The sequence below is a fragment of the Hippocampus bargibanti genome, linkage group LG22, assembly GCF_051943395.1.
Source record: "Hippocampus bargibanti isolate YZ-2025 linkage group LG22, ASM5194339v1, whole genome shotgun sequence".
NCBI lineage: Eukaryota > Metazoa > Chordata > Actinopteri > Syngnathiformes > Syngnathidae > Hippocampus > Hippocampus bargibanti.
Window position 1 is genome coordinate 5,507,008 of NC_142755.1, and position 15,893 is coordinate 5,522,900.

Consider the following 15,893-nt stretch of genomic DNA (forward strand, 5'->3'; position numbering starts at 1 on the left):
ATACATTTCATTTATAAGTGCCTTTCAAAACTCTCAAGGTCACTTTATAGATAAATAGACACTATGTTCTAAAATACTAGCTTTATATATTTAGTTGTGCATTCTATAAATATCTCAAATGTTTAAAAAAAATAATAAATGAAAAGGAAATAAACAATTTTTTCACCCCTGCAAAGATGGTTTCATTGGATAAAAAAAAAACGATCATTTTTCTGCCTATTTTGATAATTTAAAAAACACGATTCAGAAAAAGCGCTTGGAAAAAAAAAATCAGACAGAAATTTAGTGTAGTAGTATTTTATCTACATCTAAAAGCACTACTTGACATCTTTATACACAATTTGATTGCTTTTGATATAGTGCTTGTCATAAATATCGATTGCTAGTGAGTTTACATGACGGACCAACCCCGAGAAAATAAAAGCCATTTAAAAAATACATAAATAAATATTGAAGCTCAAGTTTACGGGATATTCAAAAGCCTTTTTTGAACTACATCTAATGCGAAGGGAAAGCAAAAATAAAAAAAAAAAACCTCTCGTCTTGACGTTACAATACCGCAACGAGCAGCGCTAGCAAGAGCGCCGAGATGAATCCGAGGGTGGGCGTGGTCACGGGGGCCTTACCTGAGGAGAAGCGGAGCGAAGGTGAAGCGTCTGGGCCAAAAATGGCTGATGGCAAGTCTTACCCAGTAGCTCGATGGTCCTGACGGGACCGTCGCCTCCCTCGTAACGTCCGCGGACCATCAGCTCGTAGTCGCCAAACTGCGGCATGGGGAAGTCCATGAAATGCCAGCCTGTGACGTAAACCTTCCCGTAGATGTAGCCCGTCTTTCGGAACATGACCTGGAAAAGTGGGCGGGGTTTTAAAAATCAAGGTGGCCATTCGCTGCCAGCTGGCGATCTATTTGGCTGGCTAGCTAGCTAGCTTTCTATCTGTGTACAGTATTTAATAGTGACATTCAGTGTATTAGCTAACTAACTATCTAGCTAGCTATTAGCTATAGAGGTATCTAGGTGGATAGCTATCTTGCTAGCTATCTGTTGGCTATCGATTAGCTGGCTAGGTTGCTTTCTATCTATTAACTTTCGGGTTGAGTGAAGGGTGGCGCGTGTGGCTGCCGCTGCTCACCCAACAGAAAAACTTATCATGTGACTGTAAAGTGACCTTGAGAGTTTTGAAAGGCGCTTATAAATTAAATTTATTATTATTATTATTATTATAGCCGAATTTATTCGGGAATTGAAAGCGTGATATAACTCAATATGTATTGTATTTTTGTACAGCTGCCCCAATTTTAAGATCAGATAACTCCAGAACCATATCATTTAGGAATTAACACTTTTTCTTCCTGATGAAATTCCATAGTCTAAGGTTTCTAGGGGGCAGCATTTGCCTTTTGTCCATGTTAGCGCTTTGTTATAGCTTCAGCTGCTGTTAAAGCGCAACACAAATCAACGTGCACTGCATTTTGTACATCTGCCCCCATTTCAAACTCAGATAACTCCAGACCAATATAACTTAGGAATTAACTCTTTAATTCTTAATGAAAGAAGAGCCATCCTAAAACTCTATATTCTGTGGGTCCTGCAATTTGAGTGATAATGACAAAAACCCGAAATGGACACATTTTTGCACATGGTCTGGCAGTGAATGAGTTAAGTTTAAAGTTCCCCAAAGCTCCATGGATCTCACCTTGTAATAGAGCGGGAAGGATACATTCCCAAACCAGTCGTACGAGATGTGGTCCCACCACACATACAGCCACTTTCCAGTCCACGAAATGAAGCGCCACATCCTGGGGGGTTCTGCTGGAGCTGCATCGGAAAAGGTGGACATCGTAAGGGGAGGACATTTTGTTTTTTTCCCCGACATCTCCATCTTACGTGGTCTTTTGGTGAACATCTCGCAGTGTTCTCCAGGAGGTCCGAGGCCTGCGCCGTTAAAAGCCCGCACTTCGATGAGGTAATGCGAGTCGGGTAGCATGTTCTCCAGTCTGGTTTGGTTCGCCGTGGCGTTGACAAAAATGCGATTGGCTCCCGGTTCCGTGTCGTCGTATTTTCGCCAGTATTTAACCTGACGTGGAACGGGAGTGGGTCAGCGGGTCTTTTTTGGGAGGTACAATGATACCTTGGCTTACAAACTTAATTGGTTCCCAGAAAGTGTGTGTAAGGCGAAAAGTGTGTATTCCAAACATTAATTTCCCATAGGAAACCATTAAAATGAGAATAATCCGTTCCCAGGTCCCCATAAAACATAGTTTTCAACTAAATAAGGCTTAAAATGACACACAACATACATTATTTATGTATAAGAAATGTGCTATGGTATTGTAATTAAAGAAATAAACGGTACTGTATAATAAAGTCATTTTATTTACCTTGATGATGGTCGTTGATGGCTTGATGGAATGGATAGCTTTTTGCATAGAGTGTCTTAGAAGTTGTGATATTGCAACAGATTCAGACAGACACACTAGAAACTTCATTAATAGCTGGTTCCATGGCTTGTCTGTTATTTTCAAATTATACAGATGGCTTATTGTTTGTGGAGCTTGACTGGTGGGATATTTTAACCTTGCAGTCTACACTATCAATAAAGTCAAAATTTCACTGTGTTTTCTATCCATGTTTCTATCCATGTTCTCACCTTTTCACTTTTTTTTCACTTTTGTTTTTTTTTGTTTCAAGCTCTGTCGTCTCCCTTTCGTGTGTGTGTGTTTCTGTTTCTGTAACCCCTCCCCCCGCTCACTGCTCCGTGTGCCCTGCTGCGAGTGTCCCACAGATCTTGACCAATCACGTGCGGCTTTAACAGAAGACTGGTCACTGGGAATAGAGGAGAAAAAAAAAGCCGGCTGCCATTTTCAGCTCCTTGTGAGGAAAAGCGGCTCATTCGCGAACGACACATCACTCATTGTGGCGCTCCGCGTGTTTCCCAAAAAATAGTTCGTAGATTATATTCTCGCAAATTTAACATTCTTATGGCACAAAGTTTGTTAGCTAAAGCGTTCGTAAACCGAGCTATCACTGTATTCGGTCGAAATCTTCTCACCTGGTAGCCTTCGATGTACTGTTGCAGGCCCGTTCCCGTGTCCACCACCGGGAGCCACCATACCAGAGCCTCCGTGGAGGACACCGGCCGAGCGTAGACATCCGTTGGAGGCTCTGTGGGGACTGCAGACCACACAACGGGGGTCCCTCAAAAAGTTCTTCATACTCTGGGGAAGGCAACCCTCATCGAGAGACTCTGGAGCGACACCAGGTGTGTCCTTACCGTCTCGAGGGTAGTAGATGACTTTGGTGAGGCTGTAGGGTCCGTCTCCCTTCACGTTGAAGGTCTTGATCTTCACCTGGAACTCCCGGACTTGGAAGTCCTCCTCGCCGGGAAGGAAGAAGGAGTCTTTGTGAACGTAGCGCCTGGTTTCCGGGTCGGAGATGGTCTCGTACCACCAGTCGTATCCGTCGTATGGCTTGAAGGCTACGATGTAACCAAACTTTTTCCCGTAGAAATACCAAGGCTGCACAGGCTATTGGGATGGGATGGGGGGGGGGGGGCGTAAGACGAGTGCTAAAGTGACTTTTAGCAAAAATGTGGTGTTGGGTTTGGTTACCGTCCATGTGATGATAATCTCGCCATTTCGACCGCCGTAGCCTTCCACGTCAGCGGGAGAGACCACCGGTGCTACCAAGGGGGTAGATCAAATTCCAGTTAAATCTCGTTCCAATCTATTTCCATTCCAATGCTAATGCTAACGGTGGACAAAACTCCAAATGGTGCATCTACTTACGCGCGTCCCAAGTTTTGATCTTGAGCGAAGGAATGCTGGCTTCTCCCGAGCCGTATTTGTTTGTGGCGATGATCCGGAACTGATACTCCATCCAGGGGTACAGGTCGGTGACGTCGGCCCGATCCACGTTACCGTCGAGGAAGGTCGGCGCTGAAAGACACACATTCCAGTTTCCAATGTTATTGTCACTTGTGAGACCTTATGTATGCTTTTCTCTATGACTTCTGTTAGCATTATGCTGCCATCTCGTGGCCAAAAGATGAACCCAAATCCATCTTGATGAATCCATTCGGATTTTTAAAATAAATTAAAAATACAAAAATACAGAATAAAAAATATTAATTATATCAATATTTTAAATATTTATTTATTAAAAAAATACATTAAACATTGCAAAATAAAAACAAATACAAAATTTAAAAAATAAAAATAAAAAAACAACAAAAAAACAAAAATAGCAACATTAATAGGGAAAATAAAAATTACAAAAATAAAATAATTTAAAATTAATACAGTTAAAAATGTAAAAAAAATAACTACAAATAATAATAACAAACAAATAAATAAATACTGTAGAATGATACAAATTATAAAATAAAAACAAATACTAAATTAAATAAAATAAAAATAAAAAACAACATAAAACAAAAAAAGCATTACAAACTAAAACATTAAAAGGGAAAATAAAAAGTACAAAAATAAAAACATTTAAAATTAATACATTTAAAAATGTAAAAAATAAATACAAAAATAAGAACAAACAAATAAATACTTTAGAATGAATGAAGGTAATGAACATATAATGAATTAAATAAATAAAAAATACTAAATTACAAAATAAAAACTAAAAATAAAAAAGAACAAATTTAAATTTATATTTAAATTAAAAATTGGAAAATGTAAAATAGAAAATAGAAAATAAAAGTAAAAAAATAGAAGCACTTAAAACATTTAAAAAAAACAATAAAATACAAAGTACAAAATAAAAACATCAATGAACAAATAAAAAATATAAAAAAATGAAATAAATAATTACATATAATATAATAATATCATATAATAAATTAAATTAAAAAGTACAAAAAAAATTATTTTATCAAATAATTAACAACATTTAATAACAACATTTTTTATCAAATAAAAAAAATATAATAAACAAATAAATAGAATGAATGAAGGTACAAATAAATGAAAAAATAATGAATTAAATGAATTCCAAATGAAAAAAATAAAAAATAAAAAATAAAAAAATGAAAAAATATTATTACAATTTACATTAAAATTAAAATGTAAAAAAAAAAAATGGAAAATGGCAAACAAAAAGTAAAAAAAAACAACATTAAAAACAATTACAAAATAAAAACAACAATAAATAAATACATGCATGGCCACCCTCTCCGGCTTCCTCATCATCTCGGGCTGTTAGAGCACAGGTGTCAAAGTCAAGGCCCGCGGGCTAAATCCGGCCCACCACATCATTTTTTTCGGCCCGCGAAAGCAAATCAAACTTGTTAAATTCCATGATGATTGCTAAAATCTGAGCCAAAATGTCATATTTTTGGATGTCAACCACAATAAAAGTCATTATTCTTGACTTCAGATTTGAAAACGAGTTATTAATTAATTTGCTGTGTGCTCTATACGTAATATTTGAAGGGATTTAAACATTCTAATGGGTTCCCCAAATTCATAACGGCCCTCGAGAGGAAACCATGACTACAATGTGGCCCGCGGCAAAAAATGACTTTGACACCTGTGCGTTAGAGGCTCCGAATATCCCTCAATGAGGGCGTTCACATCCTCTGATGTCATGACAGAGAACCCTTCAGTTTTTTTAACCACAGCTTTTTCTACCCGTTTGCATCAATGGCGGCGATAATCGAGCCGTTAAGTAGCAAGGGATTACTGTAATGTCCTGTTGGGTACGTACAAGTGCTGGCGTTCCTCCAGTCGTCCTCATGCAGAGACCAGAAGTGCCTGGTCTGAATGGTGTAATACAGAATGGGACTGTTGTGTTCGGCTCCTTTGGTCCACAGCAGCTTCACCCACGTGTCGCCGATATCCTCCACGCGGATGACACCGGGAGGCCCCGGGACACCTACGACCAAAGACGTTTCCCAGTCACGGTTATTCGGTAGCGGGATGGAAAAACGGGTCTACTGACCGATGACTTTTAGGTCTGCGTACGCCGTGTCGCTGTCCACTACCGTCTGAGCCGTGCACGTGTAGCGGCCCTCGTGTTGGATCTGCGTGTTCTTGATGCGCAGATGACCGCTACCGTCTTCGGTCTTTAGGCCACGGAAATGCGGAAAAGAGAGAATTTTTGTTATTGGAGATTGATCTTTGAAGATTTAAAGATAAATCAGAGGGTAGGTGAGAGAGAATAGACATAAAATAAGTTAGCATATTTAAAAATGTCATGCTTCAAAGGCCCACAATAGAAGCACAGAAAATCTGGAGTCAATCTGAGGTGAACACACAGCCTGTTAAATTGTCATCTTCATGTAGGAGATCTGGCCTTGGACTAATTTAGGACTTTAGACGGTACCATGATGCGCTCATAGTGTGGCCATTCGGCGTCAAAGTCGATGACCCGGAAGTCGATGGCCCAGATGAAGGCGATATCCAGCATGGGGTCATAGGACGCCGAGCAGGACAGGATCACCTCGCCACCAACCGTCACCACAGTGTCTTCGGGAGCCATCGTGATGCCGGTCGCCTCTAAGGAAACCGTGTTTGAAGGCCACATCGCGATGAGACCATTTGATGTACTTCACGGACGATTCAGGTTCTGGTGCTCAAGGATCCGTCTGGAACAACTGACCCGTGATGGTGAGATAACCGGAGCTGTTGGCCTTCCCTCTGTCGTTCTCCGCGAAGCACGTGTAGAAACCTTCGTCGTTTTTGGTGGCGTTGAGGATCTCCAGGGTGCCGTCAAATGCGATGGAGATGCTGCCAAAAAGCATAATGGAAAGTTTCCAGATGCGTTTTTAAACTCATTCACTGTCATTCGCGAATTGAAAATAGGACATAGAGAGCCATTCCCAAATGTATTTTTCATGCTTGGATGCCAATAAATAATAATAATAATAAATAATAATAATAATACATTTCATTTCTAAGCGCCTTTCAAACTCAAGGTCACTTTACAGTCACAGGATCGGGTTTTCAGTGGGTGAGCAGCGGCAGCCACATGTGCCAGCGTTCACTCAACCCGGAATAACTCAAATAGAAAGTTAGCTAGCTAGCTAATAGATAACTAATAGATAGCTGGCTAGCTAGTTAGATAGCGAATAGATATCAAATAGATAGCAAGCTAGGTAGCCAGCTAGCTAGTTAGATCGCAAATAGATAGCAAATAGTTAGCTAGGTAGCCAGCTAGCTAGTTAGATAGCAAAAAGATAGCTCGCTAGGGATCCAGCTAGCTAGTTAGACAGCGAATAGATAGCAAAAAGATAGCTAGCTAGGTAGCCAGAGAGCTAGATAGCGAATAGATAGCAAATAGATAGTTAGCTAGGTAGTCAGCTAGCTAGTTAGATAGTGAATAGATAGCAAATAGATAACAAATAGATAGAAAATAGATAGCTAGCTAGGTAGCAACTAGATAGTGAAAATATAGCAAATAGATAGCAAATACATAGCTCGCTAAGTAGCCAGATAGATAGTAAATAGATAGCAAATAGATAGCTACTTAGGTAGTCAGCTAGCTACTTAGATAGCGAATAGATAGCAAATAGATAGCTAGCTAGGTAGCCAGCTAGCTAGTTAGATAGCAAATAGATAGTTAGGTAGCCACCTAGCTAGCTAGATAGCAAATAGATAGCTCGCTAAAGCGCTGGTCAGACCTCTGCCAATGTTTTTCCCCTTCCACAAGGGGGCATCATTTGCCATTTGTCCATGTTAGCGCTTTGTTACAGCTTCAGCTGTTGCTAAAGCGCTATATCAACCAATATTGCATTGTATTTTGTACATATGCCCCCATTTCAAGCTTAGATAACTCCAGACCCATATAACTTAGGAATTAACTTTTTTTCTGATGAAAGAAAGGAATCTAAGGTTTCTAATGCTGTACTGAATGTTGATGTAGTCCTAAAACTCAATATTCTATGGGTCCTGCAATTCTAGTGACAATGACAAAAACCCTGGCACTGGAGTGGACACATTTTTTGCACATGTCTGGCAGTGAATGAGTTAAAATCTGACCGTGAAGTGTTGAAGAGAAGCTCTTTCCCCTTGGTCCAGGTGAAGCGAGGCCTGGGGGCCGCTCGCGGTTGACATTCGATTAACACGCGGCCGTCACGGGCACCGAGGAGCTGCTTCTTCAAAGGGTTGAACTCAAAGGTCGGAGCGCACGCTGAAGGGGGATTCGGGTGAATAGATCGCCACGTCGCGGCTCGGAAAAAAACACTTTTTGTGGGGTTCTCACCGATCACCCGCAACTCTGCATTGGCATATTTGATGCCCCAGTAGTTCTCCGCAATGCACTGGTACATCCCAGAATCGGCAAACGTCAGGCTGGAGAACTTCAGCTCACCTTTTCCAGACTGGGAAAAGATTGGTAATATTATTAGTGATGATTTACTTTGAAAACTTTATTTATACAAATCTATAAAAAAAAAATATGTCTGTGTAAGATCTTAGTCATATAGGAATGGTCCATCGATGAAAAGGTTTCTTCAGCCGACTTGTCGGAGGTTTCGCTCCTCATCCAAGAAGCTTTGTCAGCGAACACAAATTTGCTGGTAGCTCTGGCCCAATATATACATATATAATGTTTAATTTTAATTGTAATTTGAAATGTATTTTTTTTTTTTTAATGGTAATTGTTTTATTATTTGTATTTATTTGAATTGTCTTTATTTTTTTTATGTTTTAATTATTTAATTTTTATTATTTTTTTGAGTTGTGTATTTTTTTTCTCGTAATTCTCTTTTTATTTTTTTACTTTTTTCATTTGTAATATTTTACTTTTTTTAATGTTTTAATTGTTTTATTATTTGTATTGATTTTCATTTTGTTTAATTTGTTTATTTGTTTTATTTGTTTCATTTTTTAATTTTTAATTGTTTTATTTTAGTATTTTTTTAATTTTGTAATGTTTTAATGTTTTTAATTATTTAATTATTTAATTCATTTTTTGTTTTAATTTGTATTTTTTATCATGTTGTTTATTTTTTTATCTTTTCAATTGTTTGTGTAATTGTTTATGTTTTAATTATTTAATGATTTTTTAATTGTGTTAACTTAACTTTCGATTGTTTTAAATTATTTTTGTATCGTTTCTTTGAGTTGTGTTATTTTTTATTTTCGTAATTTTCTTTGTAATTTCTTTATGTTTTGATTTTGTACTTTTTCATTTGTAATATTTAATTTAATTTTTTAATTTTATTTTTTTTCTGTATTTTTTTATTATTTATTTGTTACTATTTCTTTGAGTTGTGTATTTTTTTCTTTTTATTGTTTTCATATTTTAATTTTTTATTTTTCACGTGTATTTGAAATTTTTCTTAATATAATTATTTTGTCTCTATTTTTTCATCATTTACGTATTTATTTGTTTTTTTTTCTTACATTTTTTTTATTGTTTTTAACTGTCTAATTGTTTTAATGTTAATGTTTTTAATTGTTTTGTTTTTATTTATTCACTCATTCATTCATCTATTTATTTATTTATTTATTTATTTGTTGATTTATTTGAATTGAAGATTCTCGGATGAGGAGCAAAACGTCTTACTACAAATGGCGGCGAAATAAACCTTTTTATCAAAAAAAAAAATATATATATATATATATATATATATATATATATATATATATATATATATATACACAGTAAAGTCTCGTTATATCGATATCGGATATATCGATAGTCCCGGTTATATCGATACTATTTCTATGCACGCACGGAGAAAATTACATGCAAACAGGGTCTGATATATCGATAGTCCCGGTTATATCGATATTTTTTATATATATATACGTATATTTACGATGCTAACCATGTAGCCGTCTTTATACCAGCGAATGAACGGGAAAGGCTTCCCCGACGCAACGCAGCGCATGGTGTGCTCGGAGCCGATGTCCATCTGTGTGTTGTTGACGGTCTCGGCCCACTCGGGAGCAGCTGGACGACAAAATGAGATTAATTTCAAGGCATTGGCACCATTTGGCAACGACGTAGTCCGGGAGACGCTCACACTCAACGTAGAGCCAAGCTTTGTGCCAGTCCTTCCCTTTGGTGTTGATGGCCTCGCACTCGTACGCGCCGACGTCTTCGTATTGGACGTTGTAGAGGTGCAAGGCCGCGCCCGATTCGCCGATCTCGTGGTTGGCCGGTAAGTCCGTGGCGTCCACTTTCCTCCATACAATGTGAGGGATGGGACTGAGGAGAGGAATGAAAAAACGGGATTGGACGCTTTGGAGGTAAATCCCGTGATATTAGTTCGTTGTCAATCAAACGTACTTCCCCAGAGCAAAGCATTCAAGGGTGATGTTGGAGGCGAGCAGGGCGGTCGTGTCTGGGAACTTCACCCGGATGTCTGCTGGGTATTTTCTTTCTTCGCCTGAAGTCATTCAAATAAATCAACAAATAAATAAATAGATGAATGAATGAATGAATGAATAAAAATAAATACATACAATACAAAATTACATAAAATAATCATAAATAAATAAATTTACATTAAAAATGAAAAGAAATAAAAATTTAACAATTAAAATATTAAAAAAAATGAATACAAAATTAAAAAAATAAAAATTACTCAATAAAAAAATGCCATGAATGTAAAAAATACCTACAAATAATTAACAAATTACAAAACAAAAAAGAAAAAAAATACAAACATTAACAAATTAAAAAATACAAAATACAAAATTAAAAAACATAAAAATTGTAAGATGAAAAAAATACAACAAAAAAAATATTTACTATTAAAAGTATTAAAACATTTAAAAATAAAAAATACAACATTAAAACATAAAAAATAAACAATTAAACAATTGAAAAAATAACATTAAAAAAATACAAATCAAACAAATTAAACAAATTGAACGTATTGAACAAAATAACAAAATCTAAAAAATGCTCATCATAAAACAATTAAAAAACATTAAAATATTTTTAAAAAAGAAATTCAATAAATTAACATTTGAAATTAAAATTAAATTTAAAAATAAATAAAAAAATAAATAAATACATAAATAAATACATAAATAAATAAATAAATGAAAAATTACAAATTAAACATTTAAAAAATTAAAAATTTAAAAATTTAAAAAATTAAAATTAAAATTAAAAATAAATGAATAAACACATAAATTACAAAATAAATAAATCAACAAATAAATAAAGCCATTTTAAATTAGACAACAACATGCAAAAAAAAAATGCCTTTGTATCTCCATTCGTATGACGTGGGTGGGTGAAGATCCAGAGCCACTTTCAAGCAACAGTCGGACCACAAATACTTTGGTCAAAACTACCAGTAAGCATAATATTAGAAACATAGTGTTAAATGTTTGCTGAAATTGTGGTTATGGAAGTAGGCCACGTTTAGCAATGTATTCTCTGCATGTGCCACCAACAAATCTGCGTAAGAGTCAACAAGTATACAAAAATGTATCATCGACTGAAAATAAACTAAACATTTTGTGAAAGGATGCTCAATTTTACTTAACAGGTGACTCCAGAAATGTCATCGTTTCAACGTTTTTCAGTCGTTTTGTGACACGACAAACTCACCGTCGTCTGGCGGCAACGGGATAAGAGGAATGAACTTGGAAAAGACACTTCTCCCCAGGACGGGGCTGGAGACGAAGCACGAGTAGTTCCCGGCGTCCTGAGCCTCCACCTTGGAGATGTACAGGTTGCCCGTCCTCTGCGAGACAAAACGGCGGCGGTCCATGTTGAGGAACACCGGGAATTCGTTGAAGATCCAGCGGTAGGAGACTTCCTCTGAAGGGAGAAGAAACGTTAAGGCGCTTACAAATGAAATGCATTATTATAGTGATACCTCGGTTTACGAACTTTTCGGTTTACGAAGGCTAAATTTATGAACATTTTACCTTGGCATACGAACTTTTTTTCGAGATACACACGAAGCAGCCACAATGAGTTATGTGCCAAGCCATCTGTACACCTGATGCAAAAAGCTATCAACCCAGCTAAAATGAACACAATTGATGAGGAACTAGATAAAATTATCACAGAGAAAGCACCTACATTATTCCTCAAGATGGTGAAAGAAGAAGGTTACGTTCCTCATCAAGTGTTTAATGCTGATGAAACCGGCCATTCCATTCCATCAAGCCATCAACGACCATCACAAAGGTAAATAAAGCAACTTTATTATACAGTACAGTTTATTTATTTAATTATAATACAATAGCACATTTATTCTACCTAAAATAAGGTATATTTTGTGTAGTTTTAAGGCTTAGAAAATTAGAAAATTGTGTTTTATGGGGACCTGGGAACGGATTATTCTCATTTTAATGGTTTCCTATGGGAAAATATTTTTTGGGATACACACTTTTCGCCTTACACACTCTGTATTATTATTGATGGAGGAGCAGCTGTTTGACGTGACCTATTTGACGTACCTGGCCACGCTTTGGGAGGGACGCACAGTAGAACCGCCCCTTGGCCTTCTCTGACGGTGACCGGGTCTCTCTCCTCTTGAGGAAACTCCTCGAGAACTTAAACGGAAAAAAAAACATTGAATCATGGCGACACAAATAAAACACATATCTGACTTTTGCGTGTTCCTACATCCGAATTTGACGCGGGCCTCCTTGCTGATGACGGTGCCGTAGATGTTGTGAGCCACGCAGATGTACGTGCCGCCGTGCTTCTTCTGTCTGGGGTTGCTGATGACCAGGTTTCCTCCTACCAGGCTGTAATGCTCATCCGGCTGCTCCATCAGCTTGATCTCCCAGTTGTCACGGCGCCACCTAGCGAGCGGATGCTACGTTAGATATGGATGAGTAACATACCCCCCCCTCCTCCCAAAAAATGCTCATATTTGCATATGCATTGTCACCGCAAAATTATTTGGATACAAATGGAATAAGACACTATTTTTTTCCAAAAGAGGTAAAAGATGCAGAAAACAAAAGAAGGCTAGGAATTGAACCTTGAGGGACTCCACAAGCGGGCATGTGCAATTTTTACTTAACTCATTCACTTCCATTGACAAATTTATTCGGGAATTGATAATATGACATCGAGCGCCATTCCCGAATTTGTTCAGGCTTTGTTTTTTCATGCTTGGGTGCCAATAAAGCGCTGGCCATGGCTTCTGGTAATGTTTTTTTTTCTCCACAAGGGGGCAGCATTTTCCATGTTTTTTTTGTTCCAGCTTCAGCTTTTGTTAAAGCGCTATATAAATTGTATTTTGGACAGCCGCCCTGATTTCAATTCATATAACTCCAGACCCATATAATTTAGGGATTAACCAAATGAGTTTTGAACTCATTTACAAATATATTCGGGAATTGAAAATATGACGTAGAGCGCCATTCCCGAATGTATTAGAGTTTTGTTTTTTTCATGCTTGATGCCGATAAAGCACTGCTCAGACCTCTGGCAATCTTTTTCCCTTCCACAAGAGGGCATCATGTGCCTTTTTTGCCATGTTATAATACTACTACTACTACTACTAATAATAATAATAATAATAATAATAATAATAAATAATCAATTTCATTTATAAGCGCCTTTCAAAACTCTCAAGGTCACTTTACAGTCATAGGATCAGTTTATCTGCGGGTGAGAAGCGGCAGCCATATGCGCCAGCGTTCACTCAACCCGAAGTAACTCAAATAGATAGGAAGTTAGCTAGCTAACAGATAGCCAATAGATAGCCAGCTAGACAGTTAGCGCTTTGTTACAGCTTCCACTGTTGTTAAAGCTATAGTAATGTATATGTATTGTATTATGTACATCTGCCCCCATTTCAAGCTTAGATAACTCCAGACCCATATAATTTAGTAATTAACTATTTTTTTTTTCTGATGAAAAAAGATAGTATAATGTTGTGTAGTCCTAAAATGCAATATTATGCTGGTCCTGGAGTTTGAGTGACAATGACAAAAACCCTGGCACTGAAGTAGACACATTTTTTTGCATATCTGGCAGTGAATGAGTTAATATTGACCAAAGTAAAAATCAATTACAAAAACAAAGATGGACTACCTGTATGCGGCTGGAGGGTTGGCCCGAGCCCTGCAGTTCATTGAGATCCGACCATCGGGGGAGTCCTCCGTGTAGACCACATCCACTGGCTCTTCTTCAAAAATAGGCCCGTAGCCAGTAGCTTCCTCTAAATATTCAAATAACAACCGCAAATATTACAAATACGCATCGATAATGACGAGAAAAACTAAAAGGGACTCACCGCCAAATATCCTGGGTTCCCCGAAAAGAATTGTGACTGACAACAGGAGACATAATGTTACAATGGCAAAAATAATGGCCGCCTTACATAGCTACATATGTAAAGTATATGTAAGTATATAAACAAAAGTACTTACATGTGACCGGGATCGAGGATACAAGGGCCAGCAGCGACAAGACAGTAGGCGCCATCTTAATTCTGCTATAAACAAAGCAAGTGATCTGTTAAATTCCAATTACATGATAAAATTAGTGGGCCTAATAAGGTGCCCTGTGGGTGACATCATAACATACATCCAAAACTATCACGCAGCGTTCTCTCGCGGGACTGCAATGATGACTCAACAGAAACTTCGCCGGCCATCCCGCCTGCCGCAACAACCCCCCCACCCCCTCCTCCACCATCTTGGAAAATATAAATGCACTCTGCACAGCAACTCACGCCAGACATGTTTTTCATTTGTAAACACAAATGCAATCAAATACAGCAAGGGCGGAGTCAAGTCACTGCAATCTGATTTTTATCATCACAACGTGCTGCTTTATTCGCCATGTAATCCCGTCACAGATCCGCTTTAGGACAGATGAAGGTAAATTTAGGTCACTGTATTCATTTAAAAAAAATGATGATGAGGGAGGAGGTGGTTGGGGTATACTGTAGTGGATCTATAGGACGAGTAATCCCTTTTGTGAATTCAATGTCAAGTTGTTTTTGTTGCACAATAACTGCAAAATTTCAACAATGTATTTTATTTTGGGGGAGGGGGTGTTGCAGTCTATACACTTGCCCCCCCCCCCCCCCCCAAAAAAAAAAAAAAAAAAAAATAGTGCGCACCGATGATGCCTCCACCAGCTGTTCTGCAATGCGGTAATCCGGTCCCACCACCAAATAGACTTGTGTCCACACACACATATTGCATCACAACCGTGCACAAACTCACCCAAAAACATATATCTTACCTTTTATTTCAATATAATGTATGAAATATGATTGCTTCTTGAAGCCTGGCACACCTGCAGCCGAAACGCATCGTCCTGCGTGCAGACGCGAACCCCTCCTCTTCGGGTCCGGATGGAACTTTTCGTTTTGGAGCAGAGGGTGCGGGGAGACACGTGACCGCCGCTGGCCAATCAGAATGCAGGGATGGCGGAGTTGCTGAGGAGAACCGGAAATGGACAATCTAAAACGGCACTGGAATGAACAATTTTGGATGATTCAAGGCCATTTTAAAAATAAATTAATACAAACATAAATAAACAAATCCTTACCTTTGAAAGGGGAAGTTGGTTGTACTTCACAAACGGCTCGACACACACAATATAATCAAAACATTCAACTTCCTGGTGTACCAGGTAGTGCTAGCCACTTCCGGTAATTAAGTGACTGGTTGAGTAAACATATGCCAAATTTAAAACTTGAAGCCAACGTTTATTCAAACATTTTCGCCCTATTTTTTTTATCTTCATTTAATACAAAATACTTGTCGTGTTATAGCAAGAGGAACCCGTTGAACAGACTCACTCTCATGCTTAGACGCGAACAGCTCCCGGGTACGTTGGAATTTTTCGTATTGGAGCGACACGTGACCGGCACTGGCCAATCAGAATGCAGGGATGGCAAATTTGCCGAGAACCGGAAATTGATAATCTTAAACATCACTGGAATGAACAATTTAGGATTATTCAGACACACACAATAAACAAGAAATA

General features: G+C 37.8%; 1 protein-coding gene across 3 annotated transcripts; it reads right to left on the bottom strand.

Annotated features, from left to right (window-relative positions):
- Nucleotides 1-275: 275 nt before the first annotated feature.
- On the bottom strand, nt 276-15,621 carry cntn1b (contactin 1b). Of its 3 annotated transcripts, none has more exons than XM_088988419.1 (25): nt 15,453-15,621; nt 15,144-15,339; nt 14,321-14,385; nt 14,185-14,220; nt 13,983-14,109; nt 12,558-12,739; nt 12,389-12,484; nt 11,529-11,741; nt 10,251-10,350; nt 9,985-10,169; nt 9,787-9,911; nt 8,214-8,331; nt 7,991-8,141; nt 6,612-6,739; nt 6,336-6,508; nt 5,952-6,075; nt 5,718-5,885; nt 3,788-3,937; nt 3,611-3,681; nt 3,274-3,526; nt 3,052-3,173; nt 1,887-2,076; nt 1,696-1,817; nt 689-845; nt 276-626 (listed from the first exon to the last, which is right to left on the bottom strand). In XM_088988419.1, exons 3-25 carry the CDS (start codon nt 14,373-14,375, stop codon nt 550-552), a joined length of 3,123 nt encoding a protein of 1,040 aa, XP_088844545.1. In that variant the 5' UTR covers nt 14,376-14,385; nt 15,144-15,339; nt 15,453-15,621; the 3' UTR covers nt 276-549. The 3 variants fall into 3 exon arrangements, with proteins under 3 accessions (XP_088844545.1, XP_088844544.1, XP_088844546.1); XM_088988418.1 differs by having other exon boundaries at nt 15,144-15,375; XM_088988420.1 differs by lacking the exon at nt 15,453-15,621 and having other exon boundaries at nt 14,321-14,382.
- Between the last annotated feature and the right edge of the window lie 272 nt (nt 15,622-15,893).